This window comes from Nansenia antarctica (assembly GCF_963989245.1).
Source record: "Nansenia antarctica genome assembly, chromosome: 6".
NCBI lineage: Eukaryota > Metazoa > Chordata > Actinopteri > Argentiniformes > Microstomatidae > Nansenia > Nansenia antarctica.
The window spans coordinates 12,409,282-12,433,160 of NC_137676.1; the positions used below are offsets into that span (position 1 = coordinate 12,409,282).

General features: G+C 46.3%; 1 protein-coding gene across 1 annotated transcript in view; it reads left to right on the top strand.

The window, feature by feature from the left end:
* The window catches only part of LOC308160293 (activating transcription factor 7-interacting protein 1-like), a gene marked incomplete at both ends in the record, with an annotated part of 31,362 nt that extends 8,070 nt beyond the window's left edge, over positions 1-23,292 (top strand). Inside the window, 12 exons of the mRNA XM_080534211.1 lie at positions 14,855-15,388; positions 15,616-15,781; positions 16,353-16,522; positions 17,067-17,204; positions 17,455-17,526; positions 17,783-17,841; positions 18,736-19,127; positions 20,081-20,698; positions 21,420-21,521; positions 21,758-21,850; positions 22,230-22,303; positions 22,825-23,292. Of these exons, the coding sequence (XP_080390337.1) occupies positions 14,855-15,388; positions 15,616-15,781; positions 16,353-16,522; positions 17,067-17,204; positions 17,455-17,526; positions 17,783-17,841; positions 18,736-19,127; positions 20,081-20,698; positions 21,420-21,521; positions 21,758-21,850; positions 22,230-22,303; positions 22,825-23,292 (2,886 nt within the window). The remainder of the gene's footprint in view (positions 1-14,854; positions 15,389-15,615; positions 15,782-16,352; positions 16,523-17,066; positions 17,205-17,454; positions 17,527-17,782; positions 17,842-18,735; positions 19,128-20,080; positions 20,699-21,419; positions 21,522-21,757; positions 21,851-22,229; positions 22,304-22,824) is intronic.
* Positions 23,293-23,879: the final 587 nt, after the last annotated feature.

Below are 23,879 nucleotides of genomic sequence, written 5' to 3' on the forward strand. Positions count from 1 at the left end.
TGACTGAATTTTTCAATGTCTGCGCCCGCCTGGGGTGCTATATAAAGGGGCGTCCTTCGCTCCCTCATTCTCCCAAACATATACAAAACAGCCGGGTTTGAACGAGTCGAAGTGGGCCAGCAGCCCTATGGGGCTCCGCTCCACTCATAGAACTGGAGTCTATCTCCATAACTATCGTTCTATATCGTGGAGCTCCGCCCCATAGGGGAGCTCTGCTCCTATTGGTTTAGGCGGAGCGAGCGAGGCCAAATGTACCCCCACTGAGACTATTAATCCGAAAAACAATCTCAGCGGCACCCGGAGCTGACCACTGATGTTGGTTCAAGACAACCTTAAAAAGTTGGCCCAACCCACACCGAGTCTGCTCCACTGATCTAGCCCTTACGTGAGCACGCAGGGTCATAGATCTAACGGAACATGTCCTGGAGGAGGTCCCCTCCCCAGGCACATCCGTAATCATCCTGACAGCACTTGAATAGCATCCCCAACCAGGGTAATCCAAGTGCCATCCCCACTACATCAGTCCTCAGCAAACTGAGGACCGAATGAGAAAAGGATGACGAAGAAATATCACTTACCTAACCCTTACGTTGGGTTGTTGATCTAACCGAACATGCCCTGGAGGAGGGTCCCCTCTCCAGGCACATCCGTATTCATCCTGACAGCACTTGAATAGAATCCCCATGACCAGGGTAATCCAAGTGCCCTTCCCACAACATCAGTCATCAGCAAACTGAGGACAGAATGGGAAAGGATTGAGGAAGAATATCACTGACCTAACCCTTACGTGAGCACGTAGGGTTGCTGATCTAACGGAACATGTCCTGGAGGAGGGTCCCTTTCCCAGGCACATCCGTATTCATCCTGACAGCACTTGAATAGAATCCCCATGACTAGGGTAATCCAAGTGCCTTCCCCACTACATCAGTCATCAGCAAAACTGAGGACAGAATGAGAAAAAGATGAGGAAGAAATATCTTTCAAGTAATACCGTACAAAAGGTGATGGCGACGACCAAGACGCCGCCTCACATATCTCCTCCACTCCCACTCCCCTGAGAATGGCCACTGATGTGGCCATGCCCCTGGTGGAATGAGCCCGAATGCCAGTCGGCACGGGCTGCCCCTTCGATTCGTATGCGAGGCTAATAGCCTCGCAAATCCAATGGGACAGCCTCTGCTTCGAGAGTGGTGCCCCTGCTTTCTGTCCGCCGTAGCAGATCAGAAGCTGGGGAGAAGATCTCAGTCCTGCCGTGCGCTTCACATATTGTGCCAACGCGCGCACCGGACATAGACAATGTAAACGCCTCTCCCTCTCTCCGTCGTGAGGAGGAGGAAAAAAGGCGCTCAGAGCACAGCTCTGAACCCTAAACCCACGATTAACCTTAGGGATAAAAGCCGGGTTAGGGCGTAACACAGCTTTTGTTTCGTCATCAGATATGATCAAACAATCTGCCCGTGTCGAGAGAGCACATAAATCACTCACTCGCTTAGCCGTAGTCAAGGCGAGGAGTAGACTCGTCTTGAGAGACAATAAACGCAACGACACAGTGTCAATGGGTTCGAATGGGGGCACGCACAGCGCCTCTAGCACAATCGACAGGTCCCATTTTGGCATTAGAGTCCTAAGAGGGCGTCTAAGCCTACACACTCCAGTCAAAAAACGCTTAACCAGCGAATGACTGAACAGTGTCGTTGTCGCAAAACCCTCATGACAAGCTGAGATGGCAGCCGCGTAAACTTTAATAGTTCCCGCCGCCAATCCCTTGTCAAACAGCGACTGTAAGAAGCACAAGAACGTTTCGACCCGACAGCAGACTGGGTCAACGTCCTGTCCCTCACACCACTGTGTAAACACTCGCCAGCGCGCCGCATATCCCTTTGCAGTGGATTGCGCGCGCGCACTCTGAATGGTCTGAATGACCGCGTCTGTCAGACCCCTGCGTTCTAACAAATCCCTCTCAGTAACCAGGCCATGAGGGGGCCCCCCATCATAGGCGGCCCCCTCACCAAGCCTCTGGCCTGAGAGAGTGCATCTTGTCGATGAGGTATGGGCCATGGGTCCTCTACCAACATCTCCATCAGTTCCGGAAACCACGGGGCTCCGGGACGGTCCGGGGCTACAAGAATTAACTCTAGCCTCTCTGACCTCACTCGTGCCAACAGTGGGAGGATAGATGTCAGGGGTGGGAACGCGTATAACAGGACCCTCGGCCATGGGTGGTGTGCGAATGCATCGACTCCCAATGGCGGGTTGTCCTGTTCGCGCAGGGAGAACCAAAGGCGACACTGCGCATTCGTCCGGGACGCAAACAGATCCACTTCTGCTTGCCCGAACCGTGCCCAAATCAGAGACACAATGGAGGGTGCTAACCTCCAGTCGTCGTCCCTCGGGCCTCCCCGTGATAACAGATCTGCTCCTTCGTTGAGCAGACCTGGAATGTGGAGAGCTTTTAGCGAACTCAGGTGTGTGACAGCCCACAGCCATATATCTGTCGCTAGGCGATGAAGTGACGCTGAGCGTACTCCCCCTTGACGATTGATGTATGCTACTGTTGTCCTGTTGTCGGATCTGACTAACACGTCCAGATCCTTTAACACTGGGGCAAAATGAAGTAGCGTTAACTTCACCGCCTCGAGTTACAGCAGGTTGATGTGACGCGTCTCTAACGGTCCCCATCTTCCTGCCACCGAACCTGCCTGACACACTCCTCCCCACCCAGTCAACGATGCGTCCGTGAAGACTGGGTAGTGGGATGCCGGTCTGCCCATGGCGACTCCGCGCGGGTCTCTCCAGTAGCTCAGGTCGGTCTTGACCGATCTCGGTATTACAATCAACTTGCGACGGTGTCTCACTGGATCCAGTCGCAGTCGTGCGAACCACCTCTGCAGCCTGCGCATGTGTAATAGGCCTAAGGGGACCACTACATGGGCTGCAGACATCATTCCTAGTAAGGACATCATTGACAGAGCGGTGATTGTATTTGTCACTCGACACACCCGGAGAGCTGACGTCAGTGTCGCTCTCCGTGGTGCCGATAAACTGGCCCTCATCTTGGCAGTATCCAACTGAATGCCTAGATAGGAAAACTGTTGAGCTGGCCACGGAGCACTCTTTGTCCAGTTGACAGCTAACCCCAGCTGAGTGAGGTGCTGCACCAGTGAGGTTGCGTCCCGAATGGCTCGATTTGGGCATTGGGCCAAGACCAGTAGGTCGTCGAGATAAGCTAATATGCGTATCCCGTTTCGCCTCAGTGGTTCGAGTGCTGTCTGCACGCATTTGGAGAAAGTTCGAGGAGCAAGCGCGTACCCGAAGGGCAGGCGCGTGTACTCGTAAACCTTCCCTTGGAAGGCAAAACGTAGAAATTTCCTGTGCCTCTCTGTGATTGGCACATGAAAATACGCGTCCCTCAGGTCTATGCTGATTCCGTAGTCGCCTTTCTGTATACAAGACAGAAGGCGCCTCGTCGTCAACATACGAAAGGGGCGTTTCGCCACTCTCTCGTTGAGGACCCTTAAATCTAGTATGGGTCTCATGCCTCCGGATTTCTTTGGGACAAGGAAATACGGGGAGTACCACCCCATGTCCCACTGGTCCCTCGGAACCATTGTCACTGCGCCCTTTGTTAGGAGATTCGTAATCTCCTCCTGGAGCGCACGTGTTTTTATCGGGCAGGACAAAACAGTCTCTCTCACGCCCCTGAAGGGCGGAGGAGGCTGAATGAACTGTAGTGCATATCCCCTCCTCAATGTCCTGTCCAGCCAGCCCGACAGAATACCTGCCCCTTCTAGCCATTCTGCATAACGCAACGACAGCGGCTGGGCCGTCTGTTGTGGTGCAGTCGACAGAAAAAGCTTGAATTTCTGTATGACCCCAGCCGCCGCTGCACACCGAGGAGGTGGCACAGCCCAAGGTGGGGTCATTTCGAAAGGGATGGGCTGCCGTCTGTAAAGAGTGTTTGCTATGTGTAACAATGCCCTTTATTGACGCAGGTTTATTATGTCTGATAATCAAAGAACCGGCCGCACGCTCATGAGCTGGGCCAGATCCTGATAGACATGGAGGGGTTATTGATGTAAATAACGATCCCTCTATACGGCTACAGACAGGGGTGTTTAACCCTGTTTGTGTCGTGATAGGGGTAAGTCTGTTAGGCAGAGAGCTGGCCACACGCTGGTACACTGGGCCAGTCTCCGCTTCGTTTCTAACCGGTAGCGATTGGACCACGCTCCGACAAGGCAGGCGGGTCTCCGCTCCGGTAGATAACATGGGAAAATCACCTTTACTGAAAAAGTAAGGTGGGGATTTTCCTTCTTTTACCTCTTTATGAGGTAGCAGCCATGAAGAGGAAACCGGTGGTGGGGTCATTACCGACCCCTCCGCCAGTGAAACCGGGCCACGCTGCCGTGGGGGGCCGTAGTGGGCCCTCCGAGTGGTCAGCGGCGGGGGCTGGGGATGCCGAGTGGGGCATGGCTCCGTCTGTAGAGGTGGAGCCAGTGCCGCATCACACCGAAACCTCCGTTTCGCAGCCGTTGACGGTCCAGTCGTCACCACGGCGGAAGAAGAAGAGGTGGAGGGTCGCTGGAGGGGGAGGTGGCTGGCAAGGTGCCTCTTAGCCTCCTCCATCGCGGCCAGGCGCACCGTCAAGGTGTCCATGGCGGGACCGAATAGCCCTTGTCTCTCTATTGGAGCATTCAGTAGGGCCATCCGGTCCGCCCCGGTCATGGTGGTGAGAGACAGCCACATCTGTCGCTGCTGCACCACCGCGTTTGCCATCAGGCGACCCCCACAAACCGCGACGCCCTGGGCCAGGTACATCGTCGCGGCACTGAGCTTGCTCAGAAGTACCGTCTCCGCTGCAGACAAACCGTAGGGTCGGTCTGTGGTGATTTTCGCAATGGCGGCGTTAAACACGGCGATGTTATTCGCCGCTGCCGCCGCCTGCGCACCGAGAGCGTAGCTCTTGTCTACCAGGGTGGCGTTAAACCTGTCACGCTGGTTGGGCGGCATAGGTTTGTTAGGCACCGACCAGGCGCTGGACCCCGGTACCAAGTAGGCGGCTAGCGCTGGTTCGAGCGGCGGGGAGCCGTTGGTCATTCCCTCCGCGAGCCCCTCCACTCTGGTAAAGGGCAAGAACGCCTTCACTGGCGCCCTGCCTGTGAGTGGTTCTCCCCACTTGTCCTCCACGAACTTATCTAAGCCCGGGAGGACAGCGTTAGGAGGTTGGTCCTGTCGCTTCGCCCTTTTCCCGTAAAACAGGTCCTTCTCCCAGAAGGACTCCGTTGGGGGAGGGGAGGCGGGACGGGGAATTGCCAACACGCCTGCCGCAGCTTCCAGGAGGCCCTGGAAGTCGTGGCGGAGTGATGGGGGGGCGAGGGCGGGGAGCACGTGCTCTACCTGCCGCTCGCTCTCATCAGAGCTTTCTGATTCTGACACCGGCACCGACCACTCAGTTGGGTGAGGGCGGCGTGATGTCAGGGCCGGCTGAGCGGGCGGGACCATCCCTACTTGGGGAGGTGCCTGCCCAGAACGCCGTTCTTGCTTGTCCTCCGCTGCTAGAAAATCGCAGCGGCAGGTGTCCCGGAGGAACTTCTTCGTGGTCGGCGGCGGACGATCCATCGCTGAAGGGAGAAGTCTCCTCCGCTGAAAAGTGTCCTCCGCTGCTTGGAAGTCGCAGCGGCAGGCGTCCCGGAGGAACTTCTCCATAGGCGGCGGACGATCCATCTTGAAGGGAAAAGTCTGGCGGGTCCTCCAGTCTTAGTAGTCGTCCTTCTCAGTCTTCAGATATAAACCCGTGCTGAACTTTTTGGGAGAATGAGGGAGCGAAGGACGCCCCTTTATATAGCACCCCAGGCGGGCGCAGACATTGAAAAATTCAGTCATTGGCTACTTTAGGTAGCGGGTAAACCAATAGGAGCAGAGCTCCCCTATGGGGCGGAGCTCCACGATATAGAACACATGGCGACAACAAGAAAATACATCTTAAGAATGATCTCCCTGTCAGCAGCTTTGTATTAAAACAGATAAGACTACATGGAAAGGTTGTGATGATGTCAACAAAAAGCAATGTGGTGGTGGATCTCAACAAGTGAATGTCATAACTTCCACACTAAGGCTCCTGGTCAGATAGAAGGACAAAAATGAACTAGAATTGGTATGCATGGAGTAGGCATAATATGACTTGGGCTTTCCTCACATTGTTTCACAATGTGAAAAATCCATACAGCAGTTGTACCTTTCCCCTGTAATAATGAATAGACAATGAACTCCTGGTGTTAACTGAATTCTCAAGTGGTTCAAAGGTCAAAGTATGAGGATGGATCTGGAAGGTGAAAATGAGGAGATGCGGAGACATAGCTAGTAATGCAGGAAAGTGCGTGTACGAGCTCACATTGTTAATGTTCATGAAGATTCAATACAGTGGTAAATAACTGTTTCTCAATCAAAGGTCAAAACAGTCAAAGATTCTGGTTATATTGTTAGCAGGAACAATCAATAAAAGAGACATGGGAAAGAGGCAGATTATAAATAATAATAATCTTTTGGTTAAATCCCTATTAGGTCTACATGTAGGCTAGATCAATGCAAATATTAAGTTGACACTGAAAAGTGGGCGGAGTTTCAACTGTAATGTCCTCCTGCAAATGTGGATACTGATTTAACAGCTGGCAAGCACTAGGCCCTTCTGCGCACAGCGCTGGCGGACATTTTGAGTTTCTGCAGTGTATGGAAGAGAAGAGAGAGGGGGATGGGCAGAGTACGCAGAGTGAGCTAGTAGCTGGGCAACATTATTTATACAGTGGTGAAATTGAACTCATTTATACTCAACATAATAAATAAATAAATAATCTAATTTTGGCCTCAGCTTGTACTATTAGAGCAGTGAGAGAAACAGAAATGAATGAATACTAAAATAATGTGTGATGATTAACGTTATATCAACATATTTTTGCCATCAGTGACTAGTTTTCACAGGCTGTATGTTATAGGTCTATTCATTAATCATATTAAATGATTGATTTTTATCAACGTTTTTATGTTTTTATCACCTAAAAAACGGAATTATCTTTTATCTGGTACCTCTGTATTTCTCCTATTCTTTGTATGCTCAGTCACAATTGATATGCAATTATAGTGTTCAGGCACAAGAAACATGATTGCTACTCTAAAACAGGTATTATTTTACAGCTTGAAAAAACATGTAGCCTTCACTGTGGGGGTTGTATAGCTTGTTCTATCAGAAGGCTGTTTTCTAATGTTCTAGTTGATGTTCTGTCTCTCCCTAAGACATAGACTTTGTACTTTAAAGAAGCAATAGTGTTAATAGATTTGTGGTGGTTACTAGTATGCAAATGGTTCCACCTCTCTAGCTCCCCATCTAGTTGGAGAACCCCCCTCTGCCAGAATGGTTTAGCCCATGCTAGGTTGTAATTTTCCATGCTGTGGGAGACAGCTAGGGTGGGGGAGGGGTGGAGCTAGGGTGGGGGAGGGGTGGTGCTAGGGTGGGGGAGGGGTGGTGCTAGGGTGGGGGGTGGTGCTAAAGTGTGTCAGGCAGCACAGTATTGACTCAAAGTAGCTAGCTTGGGTATGTTGGCAAAAGACACACTGCGCTGCCTGTTGATGTTGTTCAGAAGTTGCAAAAATAAGTGGCCTATTTTGCATAGGATGTTGCCTTCAGACGGTCACAATGAGAAAAATCTTTTAAAGGAGGAAATCCTTTTGCTTTCATGTTTTTGTTAGTAGGTTGTCGTCATTGTGCGAATGTTACACTCTATGCTGTGCCAGTGTCCCTCTGCTGACTGTTTTTAGTCATGAGAGTCATTGTCACCGTGTGCCCACAGAACACCCCACGCTGCTGAAACAGATGGAACAGTCCTAGCTCAGCCCCCTCCCCCCTCCTGCTTTTTTTCCCTCCCTCTATCCTGCCTTTCCTAATTCCCTCGATCCCAGCAAAACCACGCGTACGACCTAGACTGTCCACCGGAAGAAGGCCTCTTTCTCCTGACGTTTCCTGTCAAAGGTTAACTTAGATTTCTCTCTTTACAAATATATTTGACATGTCCATCTGTATTGCTTCATTGAGATTAACCTTTCAGCTTTTAACTACCAGTTAGTTTAAAAAAAAAAAAAGAATCGCTGAAGAGCGCTAAGCTAATCACGCAACGCTGAGGTCATTGTACGTTTTTTAAAAAATCATTATATAGGAAGAGCTGTCTGTGTTAATCACTCTTTGTTTCATATTAGGAAAACATGCATTTTATATGAATTTTAATCATAGGAGCATTTTAGGATTCGCATGCTCATCTGTTAATTAACACTGAGATGGTCTCTGCTGTGAGAATGCTATAAAGTATTGTAACAAAAAGAACATTTGAATTGTGAAAAACAAGCTGTGTTGGTGACAGGAAGCGGATGGACAGTAACAAAGAAGCAACAGCAGTCATCTGAGGTAGCCTATTCATAGCTAGGGGGGGTAGTGGTGGTCTAGTGGATAGTGAGTTGGACTTGTGATCGGAAGGTTGTGAGTTTGAATCCCGCCTGAAGCCACACCACTACTAGTGTGCCCTTGAGTAAGGCACTTAGCCCTCAGTTACTCCAGGGGGAATGTCCCTGTAATTCGTAATTGTAAGTCGCTTTGGATAAAGGCGTCTGCTAAATGGCAAAATTAAAATTATTTAAATTATAGCTTTCAGTCACGTGGTTTCTTCCCTAGCAACCACCAACCTGACGGGCAAAAAGTATCATAGCAACATCGCTCAACATGGCTGCCTACTATTTAGACCACCTCACTCATGAAGAACTATCAAGATACACGACGGTGATAGGAGTGGAGGATTGACACCATTCAAATAGTGTTGGATTCCCTGTCTTCTACTCTATCCGGACACGTTGGAATTATTTTCCTAACCCCCGGAGAATCAAAGTTATTGACCTGCAAAGGGTGCCTCCTTGACCGGCTTTTCCCGTGAATAACACCGGTTATGGAGGTGGTACAAACATAAGACTATTATTGCTAAATTCACTATCAGTATACGGTCATTTTGAGCCCTTAACCACCGCGCTGACACCCCGAGAAGATATACTTTTAATATGAAACTCGATCAACCGGGCGTTCACCGGCTGCTGGACGAAACTCCCAACTCCCGCTGTCAGCGAGGCGAGGGAATATTTATATCCGGGAATTCGCTCCTTGCTGTGTCCACGGTGATAGGAGTGGAGGATCGACTCCATTCAAATAGTGTTGGATTCCCTGTCTTCTACTCTATCCGGACACGTTGGAATTATTTTCCTAACCCACGGGAAATCAAAGTTATTAACCCGCAAAAAGTGGGTTTTGCCCGTGGGTTTTGCCCGCAAAAAGTGCCTTTTGCCCGTCAGGTGGGCGTTTCCACTATGCTGTGACGTCACATGAAAGCTATGAATACCAAGTCTGTTCTTCTGCTGGGAGACCCTTGTCCCGTGGGGAACTGTAGACACAAAACCTGCCTCTGACCAATATGAGGAAAAACATGAATCAAAGGTCATGTTGGTCTGAATCAAAGTTCATTGCCTGGCTGCCCTTGTCACTCATTGAAAAAATAAACTCACACCTGTGGTTTGAAGGCAGAACATTTTGGATTGAGTCCAATTAACCCACAGCTAACGACCTCACATCCTTGTGGAAGCAGGACGGAGTAAAGGAACTAAACAAGTTCTTGGAAGATTCCTGGAAAGCCAACTATCATGAAAGGAAATTGATGACACACACGCACGCGCACACACTGATCTATGCGTCCATGTTTTTTTTCATTCACCTAGTCAGACCAGCTGACATTCAACATTACATTTTCTTTTATTAGTTTTTTTTTACTAAACATCAAAACTTGTTTGTGTCTTGAGCGGATTCTGAATGTTTCTGAAAGAAATCGAAAAAATCAGATGAAACAAAGTCTGAAGGCCTAAAGGAGCAGAGCAAAGGGCCTCACAGCAGAACACAGGAACGCTGTACTTGTCTGGAAGGAAAAAACAGGACGAAAACATGGACTGGGAAAATGTGTGGCTCCATCTCTACAACTTTTCGGTTTTGTGGTTACCTCCTCTCACTTCTGTACGAAACGGACGTAATGAAATGCTCTATAGGCCTGATCATGCCAGTCTTGTTCAAGAGAGGAGAGGATCTTTACAGTGGCCTGAATAGACCTATGCCATGCTTGCATATATTCCTTTTGGAGTAGGCCTAAGCATCATGAAGACGGACCTGCACCTGTCTGCTGAGTAGAAATAGATAGCCTAGATAGGTACTTTATTGATCCCCGAGGGGGAATTCAGGTGTTACAGCAGCTCAGACCACAAAACAACAACAACAACAACAACAACAAAATGAAGTGACAATTGAGTAATACTAGTACTAGGTAAAAAATACAAAATAAAAGATAGACCAATAGAAGGACAATTATATACAGGTAAAATTGAACATCCACCAGCCTGACTCTGATCATCCAGATCGAGCCAGCCGGAGGAGGAGTTGTACAGTGTTATTGCGGCAGGCAGAAAATATCTCCTATAGCGCTCCTTAGTGCAACACAGTTGTAGTAGTCTGTTTCTAAAGGAGCTTTTCTGCTTTGCCACTGTGTCATGTAGGGGATGGGAGGAATTGCCCATGATGGCCAGGAGTTTGGTCCTCATCCTCCAGCTTTCCTCATAAGCGTGTTCAGCCTCTTGGTGTCACCTTCCTTGATAGGCTAGTTGAGACGATTGAATTTTTTGCCACTAATGCAATCATCCCTGTCGCCACGCACTGATGAATTCAGGAATGGGCTGATTGCTGGGTAAATATTTCAAACTCACTTGAGTCACAGATGTGCCCATGAAATTTCAGTTCTGTAATTTGCTGTGCTGTTGGTATGGCTGTTTTGGAGTGGTTTAAGCACTGGATGATCACACAAGACAAATGCTACCAGAAGAACAGAGGTGTGGACCAGATGGCTAGTGAAGATGATAATTCTTTCATCATCTAGTTCAGAAATCAGACGTCTATGTCTAGGTTTACACAGACCAGCAGTACCATGGCAGTAAATGCTATATAGCACATGGGACTAGCTTGTGATCAGCTATGACCCGGATTATGGGAGTGAGAGGGGAGGAAATATACCCACGAAAAAGCACTTTCAGACCATTTTACAAATGGAAAAGTCCGGAAATGTACGTAATATAAAAACAACAAAAACAAACGGAACTATCTATCTGCATACAAATATATATGAAACGTGTGTGTCATCTTTGCAGTCAACACAAATACAGAGCAATTTATTTATTAAAATGGTGGGGGTGCAACTTGATATGCTACAGCGTATCCAGAATCTGTTAGCAGCTTCTGGGGCCACAGCCTCCCTGCGCACAGCAGAGCTGACGGACATTTTGAGCTTCTGCAGTGAATTCCCGACGCAGTTAATGGCAGGGTGGGGGAGGGGAAGACTACGCGCAGTGAGTAATAACATTGGAATGTGAACTGAGCCATTGAACACCACAGGCTGTGATAATACAGCACCGGTTCATATGAAGAAAACCAAATATCAGAGATTATATAATGAGATCATATATAAGGTTTATACAATATGGAACACAGTGAAAATGTGAGGCGATAATAGCATAAGACATATTTTTCATCATCTAGTCGAAAGGACATTTTTACAGTACCAGGACATTCCAGAGGTTACAAAAGAATATAGATATCAGCTCGAATCCTGTTCACAAGCTTTTCTGCATGTCAGTGTGGGTAGCTATGCAGTTACAGCAAAGTGTCTATTGCTTAGCACGCAGTGTGAAGGGTGCCTTTACTAAGTGCAGTTTGTGTAGCGGATGTTGTACAATCCGGGGTCACTGTCATGTGATACCAGACAGCATGCCGATGTGCAAACATGCCTACAGGAAGTCAATGGGGTGGGGCAACAATGTGACCTATTTATATAGATGTGCTGTCAGTCCACTGCAGCCTGTCTAGGCAGCAATGCAGCAATAATGCAGTTGTAACTGGAACTGATTTTACAGGACAAACCTAAAGCAGCTTGACTGCTTCAGTCTGCAATATGACATCAAAGGGTTCAGTCCTCACTATCTACTAATTATGATTTTTGGAAATGAAAACAAATCTGTCCACCATATATATCATGGCTATTTCGTTTTCAGCACTTTGTTTAATGGACCTGTTTACTGTTAACATCGTTTTTCCTAGGATATTGTTGTAACAATACGTAGCCTATATTCTGGTACTAGCCTATATTCTGGTAATCTATTCTGGCCCCTGCTCCTAGCATAGATTTGTTTTTCTTATGATGACTGATGGCTAAATGATTCACTTACTTAGACAAATGTATTTGTTGTAAGTCGCTTTGGATAAAGGCACCTTTTGGCTAAATGCCAAAAATGTAAATGTAAATGTAAATACTTCAAAGAACTCAACACACTTGGTAACTACCTGGTGCCAGTAGTGCTTTTTATTATGTTGAATCCCAAAGACACCCAAAGAAGTAGTCCAAAGCAGAGGTTATTTCTGTATTACCACCATATGTCATTTTCATTACCCAGTCATCTCTGTAGCTGTAAGTGCAACGAAAATTACTCCGCAAACATTACTGATCTCAGTAAGTGATGATGTCACGTCTGTATGACTGGTGAAACATCCCCTCGACAATTTAAAATAACTGTGACTAGCACCAGAATGATAGATAGATGGATAGAGATAGATAGTTATTAGATATAGATAAGATTATTAGATTAGGGATCAATTCGTTTATTGATCCCTGAGGGTAAATTCAGTCGTTACAGCTAAGACCACAAAAACAACAACTAAATAAATAACGTGACAATTGAAGAATAAGCTAAAAATAAAATGGATCCAAAAATACATAATAAATCTAGACCACTAGACATTTTGGACCTTATATACAGTAAGCAAGGGAGGTTTAACATGTTCCAGCCTGACTACTGGCCACCCAGGTGGTGGTCCTGTGTGGTGTTCTCACCTTTGACCTCATAGCTTTGCTATTCGCCAAGTTAATTTTGACTTATTTGACTGGTGACTAGGTTAAAATATCAATGCAGATGGTTAAAACATTTCTGTTATCCAGTCTGTAGTTAGTCAGTGGCTTTAGCTGTCATGCCAAGAATTAACTTTCAAAGCTTGATCATGGTGTAGTTTGGGCTTATACCCGCTCTGATCCTCTGTGTGAGAGGGGAGGCTGGCGGAGGTTGGGGTCGGATGACGGGCTCATTGTAATGCATGGAATGGAATATGGAATGCGTGTTTTAAAATCATTCCTCATTCCATTCCATTCCATGCATTACAATGAGCCTGTCCTCCTGTTTGTACCGCCACCAGCCTCCCCTGGGGTAGTCCTGTGTGTGTGTGTGTGTGTGTGTGTGCGTGTGTGTGCGCGCCTGTCTGTGTGTGCCTGTCTCCGTGCGTGAGTATAGCCTATATATTTGGTCCCTAAGCCCTGGGACACATCATTATTATGCTCACATCTTGCCATAATTGTGACTCAGGTGTTTGTCATGTTGTGAGCAGTAAGCGACGTAATCACATCCATTACCTGTGTTTTTGTTATAACTAAATTATAATCATATTAAAATAATAATTATAATAATAAAATAATAATAATAAGACGTAAATAATAATAGAAATAATTAAATTAACCTCTGAGTAAAACATGTTGGCAACTTGGTTACTCATTGTCCAGTATATCTCCTTTTCAGTGTATTGAATATCAAATTACCTGTGCTTGTCCTGTCTAATGCTGCATACCATTCAAGCATGAAATACGCTTCGAGTCAATCCAGTGAATACATATAAAATGTTCCTCTTATGTTTTTCTCTAGGTTGTTGGAGCTTTTTGGTGCCAAATCCATGATCGAAAACAACACTACCTCTAGGTGAGATATAAAATAAAATAAAGTGTTATATATCATAATAAACATCTATATAAATGTATTTATTTGTATTATTATATATTTAAACATGTAATATATGGTTACAGATGAGGTTATTAAATGGTTCTAGGCCTGGTATACTTATTGCCACAACTGAGTTCAGTGTGGATGAAACAGTGAGGCCTAAGAGAAATCTACTTCTACAATAGTGTACACTCCTATTGGAACCTAGCCCTGAAACCCAAATACGTTCAGCAATTGGAACTGTGTACGGTAAATCAAGCACCCATTGCATAACCGTCACTGTTGCCAGCAGAGCCTGAAACTAGCAGCCCTGATTTGCTGGGGAAGTGGCCAATGAGAGTGAAGGGGGAGTGGAAGAATGCAGAGTAATGCTGCTGTCCTCTGGAATAATGTTAGTTCCACGCTGCAGAACAGGGTTGAACTACACTTGACATCCCGAAGCTTGTCAGCCAATTGAAGTGAAGGACAGTGATGAGGGTACAGTGGGTACTGCTGTCATGTTAGGAAGAGTGTAATTTTTTAACGGTATGGCATTATTAGTTAAGAGAAGTTGTGAGCGAAGAAATGCTGGACTTATCGCCAGGATTTGAGATTGTGTAGTTAAGACTCGTCTGAGGTCACATTTGCTGTGTAAACTGACTTGTTGAAAAGGATAGCTAAGAATGCAGAGCTCACAATGGAAAAAGAACCTTCCAGAATAGAACAAAGGAGAGGAAACAACCCACAGGGTTCTACAGTGACCCCTAGTGTTGGCTCTGAAACACTGCAGCGCCTGCCTCATCTGTACTGCGGTGCGTAGAGGGCAGGTGGGTGTTAACAGGTGGGTGGATAATGCTGGTAACCCTCCCATGGATCCTGTCTGTCACTGTGGTGTTTCTGACCTGCTAGACTAACAGCCTCATCCCTGCTTGTCTCTTCTCAGGTGAAAATGGAAGTTGCCGTGGCGGAGGAGAAGAAGAAAATCTTCAGAGCGAGGAAGACCATGAAAATAAGCGACCGCCAGCAACTGGAGTCTCTCCACAGCACCTTGTCGTCCCCCGTCCCTACTCAGTTAAATTCCTCGCCCCCCCCTTCTCAGACCCCTCTAGTCAACGGCACGCATACAGCAGATGGACAGAAGGGGGCAGACAAGATAAAAAATGACACAGACTTGAAGAGCTCTCGCTCCACATCTCCTCTCTCCCAGGCCTCTCGCTCCCCACCCCTGATGTTGACCCTATCGTTGTCTCCCTCCCCACCCTCCCAAAGTTCGAATGCCAAAGAAGGCACCCCTCCCTCACCCCCGTCGCCATTCCATTCCCTAAACAGCGAACTGAAAAAGATGGAAGAAGAGGGGAGGAAAGAGTGTCCTGTGTCCCCTTCAAATGAGACTGGGAAAGGACAGAACAAAGAGGTGACCACAAAGATGGAGGACAAGAAGAAAGAAGAGAAAGAAGCCACTGGCGCGAAAAAAGAGGTTTGTATGAGAGAGAGAGAAATAATATTAGTATTACAAGACAGCAAAGATCAAAACAGGTCAAAACAGGTCAAAGAGGACATTTGGGTCATGGTTTGATACTGCTGAAGATGGATTAGGGGGTCCAAGCATTGCTGGAACTTTGTTTGTTTTTTAGCTAGCATTAGGTGGTTTGGCGGCTCGCTAACTGTAGCCAAGTTTACTTATCTGGTTGTTCTCTTTTCCAGGAGACGAGCGCTACAACAGAGGACAAAGCCGTGGATTCTGCTAAGGATTCTCAGTCCTCTCAGTCCGCTGTTTCACCTGGCACGTCTGCCAAAGAGTCCGGGAAGGACAAGGGGACGAAGGGGACGAAGCAGGATGACATTGTGGCCATGGAAACGGACAAGGACAGTACAGAGAACAAGGCCCCTGAGGAGAAGTCCTGCTCACCAAAGGTTACCGTCACAGCCGCCCCTAAGGCTACCAAGGCAGCCCCCAATCCCTCCCCAACCTCTGCCCCCGAGGCTGATCAGGACATGAAAGAGGAGGAGGAGGAGGAGGAAGAGGACAAGGGAGAGAAGGATGATAAACAAAAAGCGAAGGAAGGATTAACTGTAAAGGTGGAGAAGAAAATGAAGGAAAAGTTGGAAGTCGACTCCTCCAGTGTGAAAAAGGAGATAAAAGTGAAAGCGCAGGTTCACACAGAGTTTAATTCTACCACATCTCATCCCTCATCCACCTCTTCTTCAGCCACAGGTATGAAGCAGAATCAGAATCACAAATTCTAACAGGAGGACCTATCCTAGCTAAACTGGCCAGTGGTCCAGGATTTTTGGACATTAGTTTTCGGGGGTGGGGGGGGCAATATGGGAATACACAACATAAACATAAAAAAAAATCATAATGCACAAGTATGCTGCAAAGGAAATGTATTCCTGTGGTGGCCGCTAACTAAACAAATTGCATCACACTCTCTTTACAGTTGTGAAGGAGGAGAAGGGCACTGTGTCTGGACTGAAGCGTCCTACACCTGAGGGCAACGTGAAGGTGGAGAGAGAGGGGAAGAGGCAGAGGGTGGACGGCGTGGCGTTAGAAGCACAGCTGGAGCTGAAAATCACTGCGAATGCGGGCAGTCGCCTTAAACTTGAAAAGGTTTGTTTGACTGTCTGACCATTGGAAGACGAGTTGTTTGTTCTCATGGGTTGACGTTTCTTCCCTGTGGGGAAATTCCAGATAGTTTACTTTGTGTCAGATTTGAAAGAGTCTCTGTTATATTTTTAGCTCAGGCCACACACATTGAAGAAGGCTTCGGCCTAAACCTTTGGGTGTGCACTTCTGCATGATAGAGGGGGAAAACATAAGATAGTAATTTGGAAAAAATAAGATGGTTCTGAAGTTTGCCTTATTTGAGTGCGAACCTCCTCCTGGTTCCTGATGCCTTTTGACTGAATAGAAAAAAAATATTTAATACATTTAATTAAAAAATAATAAGAAAAAATAAGTAATTCTTCCTTCTCCCTAGCATTATGACTGCCAATGGCCCCTGGTCCTAGCATATATTTATTTTTCTTATGATGACTGATGGATAGGTGATTCAATTAGACAAATGTATTTGTTGTAAGTCGCTTAGGATAAAGGCGTCTGCTAAATGCCAAAAATGTAAATGTCTGAACCTTTCATTGTCTCTCTTCCTCAGGTCGTACAGCAGTTGGTGGAGGAGCGGTTGCGGGTGCTGCAACTGACTGTCTTCGACCAGAATTTACAGGAGCTGAAGGAACGCGTGGAGAAGATTGACAGTGCCACCAAACACCAGAGCAACTTTAACACATTACAGGTAAGCTCCTGAAAAATTAAAACAATTAAACGAGAATGGCAATAGACGTGTATCTTACGAAGATTTAATTTTATTTATTTATTTATGTTTTTTTTTTGTTTTTTTTGGGGGGGGGGGTTGTGCCAAAGTTTGGTTGTGCCAAAGTCAGTCTTTGCAATAGATAAAGCACAAAAGAGAGGCATCAATAACATGTTATCCTTACAACTAGAAAGTCTCACATTTTATCATTGTCTCTCTGACTCTTTTTCAGGCCAAGATTGCAAGTCTAGCAAAAAAATGTGGAGAGGCCAACCAGGCCTCAGAAAACAAAACAAAACAGGAGGTAATAAATGTCATCATTTTCATTATTTCAAATGTAATTACTAGGTAAATTCTTTGCAACCAGGAAAATGCTTCAATTGGGGGAATAGTACAAAAAGTTTTGTACTTTTGGTAGTGGCGGGATCATTAAAAGTATATCTATATATATATAATATGTGTCACAGAAATAGTTTGAGGTCATCTAGCTAGTCGATACATATTGAGCTGTCCAATTAAAGGAGTGTTAACGATGTTCATTTAATTTGTAATTTTAGCAGGTGCTCACATCCCCTGTTGCCAAGGCTGCACCTGTGACAACCACCACTCCCACACAACGGTAAGTGTCCACTCCTGCTGCTGCTGCCTCCTTATTTAGAAGGCTTTTAATTACTTGGAAGCAATTCCATAGGATCATTAGGATATTATGACCAAGAGTATTCGAAACAGATTTAGCAGCGAATATATTCTATAAATGTGAGACGCGTGTTGTTAAGTTGAAATATTACAGTAAATTATATAGTACTGTATTAGTTCACTCAACAAATCATATATTAGTCTCAGTATTCACAGTTTTCAGACATTTAAATCTCCCCATGGCAGACCTTCACCTAATCTTTCAGTTTTCTTTACTTTACTTTACTCATGTGAGATTGCACATTTTCATTGTTTTGGGGTTTTTTGCAGCGTAAAATGTATTTCCTTTCCTTTGTCATTCAAATCATGCTGCAGTGTGTTTTTATCATTGTATGTGGATTTATCATTGTGCCTTTGTATGAACGTGACAATACGGGCCTGAAGCCAATACCACACACGGAACCACACACACAACGCGTGATTGAACATGTGTGGTTCTGTCCTGGAACGTTATCCGTTAACACTTAAGGCTGGAGATTTAAGTCTTGTAAAGATTGAAATAAGGGCCTAAAACCATACTTTCGGGAAAACAGATCATAATTATCTTTTATCAGGACCGCCTTGACTTGACCATTTGAGTGCCTTTCTCTCACATTTTCCCCAAAATGTCCCACCTTGACTATTTTGTTTGGATTAAATGAGTCACAACTTGCCGATCTTTTTCTTTTTCTTTTTTTTTCGCCTGCAAAACACCACGTGGTTCAAGGTCCAGAGTCTTGTGACGTTATACAATGTGAAGCTTGATCAACCTCATGCTGTACACAGTAATACAGTTATGCAGAAACCCGATCCAACTGCACCTCTCCTCCCCCAACAGCGTGCTTCGAAGGCAGCCGCTGGAGATGCAGTCTGGGGTACAGAGAGAGAGGCGGGCGCCCTCTGTTGGTAGGACACCGCTACTGTCAATAGAGAAGGAAGAGGAAACAGAGGAAGAGGAGGAGGATGATGAAAAGCCGCCAATCACCCAGAGACGACAACCAATCAAGAAAGAGCCGCTGGAACAAGACAATAGAGGAAGTACACGAGCAGACATCACCCTCCGTCCCCTCAGCAAGGAGAGGGAGAGACAGCTGTATTACGACTGCAGAACCGGCACAGGGAAGGCTAGAATCGAACGCTACGCAGTGTACCTGTTCCGGAACATAGTCCCTTACGAGCACTACTCGGACTGGGTCAACAATGTGAATTACGTAGGCCTTGCCCATCAACGTGCGAGAGACTATGAAGGCGCATTTACAACATCGGTTCAACAATATGTGCAGTGAAGACTGGAGAAAGATTCGGGACTCTATCAATGAACTGCTTAGAGTGAAAAGAAGCAGACTTTTCTTTATGTCGAAATAGTATTTTACGTGTTATTATACGTTTATTTTGCAAACTTCTGTGTGTTCTATTGAAATTTGGTTACAAAATTATTTCTGGATGGAGAGTCTTCATGGGTGCAGTTGCAATCGTTGTTATGAATGTAAAGATGTGTTATGTTCTTTAACCATGAAAAGTATGTTGCCTCATAATATTCCTTAATACACTTAACTATGAATTTAAAAAATACATTCTTGAATTTACATAATTTCGAGATTAAGACATTTTTCTGGATTTTATTTTATTGATACAAAAATAAGTTTGAGGTTTTTTTTGGGGGGGGGGGGGTTTGTTTTTGCTTGTATGACACCACAGCGCCTGCCCAAAATGTTAAGTGCACACAGCAAAACTCCCGGAAAATCCTACATATGGAGTGGACCGTCTCATGTTCATCACAAAAGCCCCACAAAGAATTGTTTAAATGGCCAAAATGTATGGGTCAAAGCACGGACCCATGCTCTGTCCTCCCTTGTCTATATAACTTCTTAAAAACAACTCAAAGCATTCTACATCTCTCTAAACAGGCTAGTGAGGACCACTATGGAGGTAAAGCAAACGCCCACAGCCCTGGGTCCTACCAACACTACAGGTGAGGATCCTTTCTCTGACTTACTCCCATGAATATCTCCCTTGCCTGTGTGTGATAAGGATGTTATACTGAATTAGGGGCTCGAACCCACAACCATGAGATATATTTAAAAAAAAAGATTTAATACATGACCTGTAACATTACCTGGCCTGCAGACCGTGTCTACTGAACTCACCTGTTCTTATCCTTTCTATTGTGTCAGTCTCTCCAGCTCAGTCCAAGCAGTTGCCCACCGCCACCACTGCCATGGTGTCGCAGACCCCCTTCCTCCACCTGATCCCCACCACCTCCAACACGTCCTCCTCGCTCGCCACCGTCTCCTCCCAGGGCCAGACAGGCACCCTGCTGCTGAAAACCACGTCGGGCGGCAACATGGTGGGCCAGGGCCAGCCCCTCCTCATCCAGCTGCCCCTGTCCGGCGTGAACGGCCAGCCCGGGACCCTGGTCAACATCCCTGTCTCTTCTTTCGGCTCGGTCAACTCCCTCAACAAGGCCATGACCACCACCCCCGGCACCACCTACATCCTCAAGGCGGCCCCCTCCACCGCCATCATGTCCACCACGGTCTCTGGCCTTCAGGCCTCCAACACCCGCCTTTCCCCGGCCCAGGTGACCCTGGCCCGGGCGGTGTACCAGGGGGGCGCGGGGGGTATTAGTACGCCCAGTGCGGGGGTGTCAGTGACTACAGCGAGGGCGCCGGCGATGTGCGCCCCCGTGGCGGGGGTGGTGTCGTCCTCGTCGTCCTCGTTGTCTTCGGCTTCAGGACCGGCAGCTACAGGCTCGGCCGCTCCAGGGACTCCCTCTGGGACCGCCATGACGTCCAAGACAGGTGGGTTTGTCCTTAACAGGTTTACTGTGACAGTTTTTTTTTTTTTATAGATAGTTTTTGGTTATTTGTAATATATAATCATATATAATATATGCCATTTATCTGACACTTGTATCGAAAGCCACTTACACTGCAATGACTACATACATTTGGCAGTACCATATTTTCCGGACTATACGTCGCTCCGGAGTAAGTCGCAGGAGCCAAAAATGTGTAATGTAGAGCACCCACAGCACCCATTTATTATTATTTGTTTTTTACAATCGTTTTTTTAATTGAATACACGTGATTCCTTTTACATAAACGGTTAGGGTTAGGTCGTAACAGACAATTAATTTGGTTTGTATATATTGCTCTTCAAATGGTGTCCTTCCATTAGGACTTGGTCCCACACCAGTCTTTTCTTGGTGTAAGCAGTAGTATTTTTTTGGGAAGTAGTGTTTCCATCACCCAGCGTGATTCTGAGGACTTGGGGTGAGCAGGGAGGAGCAAACTATGTCCCTGGTCCGAAGTTCCAAAAAAGATCCCCATGACCCCAAGTCAGGGATGGTCCACTAAGACCGTGGCTCAGAACGTTTTGGGGCCTGTCCTGCGAATGGAAGTGACTTTACCTTTCAATTCACTCAGAGAGCAACGCCATGCATTTTTGGCATTTAGCAGACGCCGCCTTATTCCAAACATTCCGTGCAATGTCTCTCAATGTCATCTTTCTCATTTTCAGATAATCAAGCTACAGGGTCTATCCCAACCAAAACTACTGGCCAGGGGCCTCGTCTCAAAAATTCCTTCATAGATCTCACTGAGGATGATGACGACGTGCAAGGTGAGGAAGACCGAACACCATCCCTTCACTTTCTTCACCTCTATTCCATTGATCGTTTCATTCCTACTCCCCTCCTCATTGTTAATTCAGTTAAAAACACATAATTTCTCCCAGAAGAACGATTATTTTCTCCTCTCTTTGCAATTCTCTCGTCTAGTTTTCCTCACACTTTCCTCCTCTCTTTATAACCTCTTTTTATCGTCCTTTAATAATTCCCTCTTTCCTCTTTTCCTTAGTGACTGGTGTAAGTAAGGCCAAAGTGACAACAGCGTCCTCTTCGGTTACCCAACGTACCCCTGGGCCTCCCCCACTGATCAGCACTCCTACTGGTGAGGCCCACAATGCTGTGTGTGTGTGTGTGTGTGTGTGTGTGTGTGTGTGTGTGCGTGTGTGCGCGTGTGCGCATGTGTATATAATGAATGACTTTGTCATATCCTCATGACATTTCTTCAACCCTCATCATCCGAGTAGAGAATAGGATAATATCACCGGACTCTACACCCCCCTCCCCGTTCGCTGACTCTGTGTTCCATGTTACTTGTTGTTTCTGTGTTTCCCATATTCCCTATATTGTCAGCGTCTTTGAGCCTCGGAAAAGCGCTATATTAATTAAATAAATTATTAATTATTATTATTATCAAAGATTATTATTAGTATTTATCTTGAGAAACTGTGTGTAATTTGAGATTTTTTTTATTTTTGCCAAAGGTACTACAGCAAGAGCATCTCCTCAAAGTTCCGTGAGCAGTCCTCAACTCACGGTCCACCATCGCCCCCCTCTGGTGAGATTCTAGATATCTACTACAAAAGTGCACATTTATTTATTGAAATTCCAGGGTCCGAAATTCCATTCAATATGGAGTAAATGTGTATAGGCCTGTGTCACACACATGTTAATCAAAATAAAATACATATGAAACTTTTCTCTAAAATATCTTGTCTATTGTACTCTTAAGTAAGTAGTAAGTAAGTAAGTAACGTTTATTTATATAGCACAAAATGTACAACGACAAGAGCCGCCCAAAGTGCTTAACAGATACAATATAAAGAGAAAAACAAGGTAAAAGGGATACAGATTAAAGAAAAAAACAGACAAAATAGAAAAATACACTAAAAGCAAGGTGCAGTACAAATAAAAGTGCAAAGAGTGCAGTGTCGGGAAGGCAGGCTCACCTCAGGTCAAAGGCCAGGGAGAAAAGATGTGTTTTTACTAGTTTTTTAAAAGCCTCTTAAAACTACATGCTGGACCTTTCATTTGATTGTTAATATATATCTGATCACTAATTCATATCTCCTCCCGTAGGACTCCCCACCGAAAGCACGCCTGGGAAACACTACCAACACTACTAGAGCCCCCTCCACTGCCCTGCCCCCCTTACCCACCGCCCCCCCGAACCCCACACGCCTGCCCCTGGAGGCCACCCAGACCTCGCCCCCCCAGCAGCCTCAGCTGAAGCTGGCCCGGGTGCAGAGCCAGAACGGCTTTGTGTTGTCCTGGTGCGTGGCGGAGACGGACCGCAGCTGTGCTGCCGTGGAGAGCTACCACCTGTTCGCCTACCACCAGGAGGCCAGCGGCCCGTCCTCGGCCCAGCAGCACTGGAAAAAGATCGGGGAGGTGAAGGCCCTCCCGCTGCCCATGGCCTGCACGTTGACTCAGTTCGTCTCTGGATCCACGTATTACTTTGCCGTTCGGGCGCGTGACGTCTACGGTCGCTTCGGACACTTCTGTGAGCCTCAGTGCACTGATGTCATCAGCCCCGCCTCAAGCTAAGGAAGGGGAAAAGGGTCATTTCACAGGACAGGAAAGTTGAAAGGACTGTTCATTTCTTTCCGTATGGTTTTAGGAGGCTTGAGTGTTGACAAATACATGTATGAACACACACACGCACACATTCGGAAACACCTAAATGTATACTGATGGACTCAAGACTACTCCGATTGGGTAATAGGATTTGGCAACGGTTACTGCTGTGCCTACATACGTATTGTATATTTTTTGTGACTTATGAAGCTATTGTACATAAGTGGATTACCGCCCCCCCCCCCCCCCCCCCCCCCTTCGATATTTATGTTGATTTCTGGTTTGGATGTTATTTAGCCTGTTGTTCACTGTTCTGCTTCACTTTGTCTCAGTCCTAACATTCCTCCTCATTGTAACCAATCGTGATCAAAAAAACTAATCTGCAAGCAACTGAATCAACCTTCAACCAATCAGAACACTGAACCAAACCATCGAACCAGCCCCATTTTTTGTCGAGTACGCTGACTTTATAGGAATGGCAAGTTCAATAAAAGGTTTTATTGAAGTCAAGTCACGTCTTTGTGTAATGATTGCCTGCTTGCTGCTGCTTGAGTCCC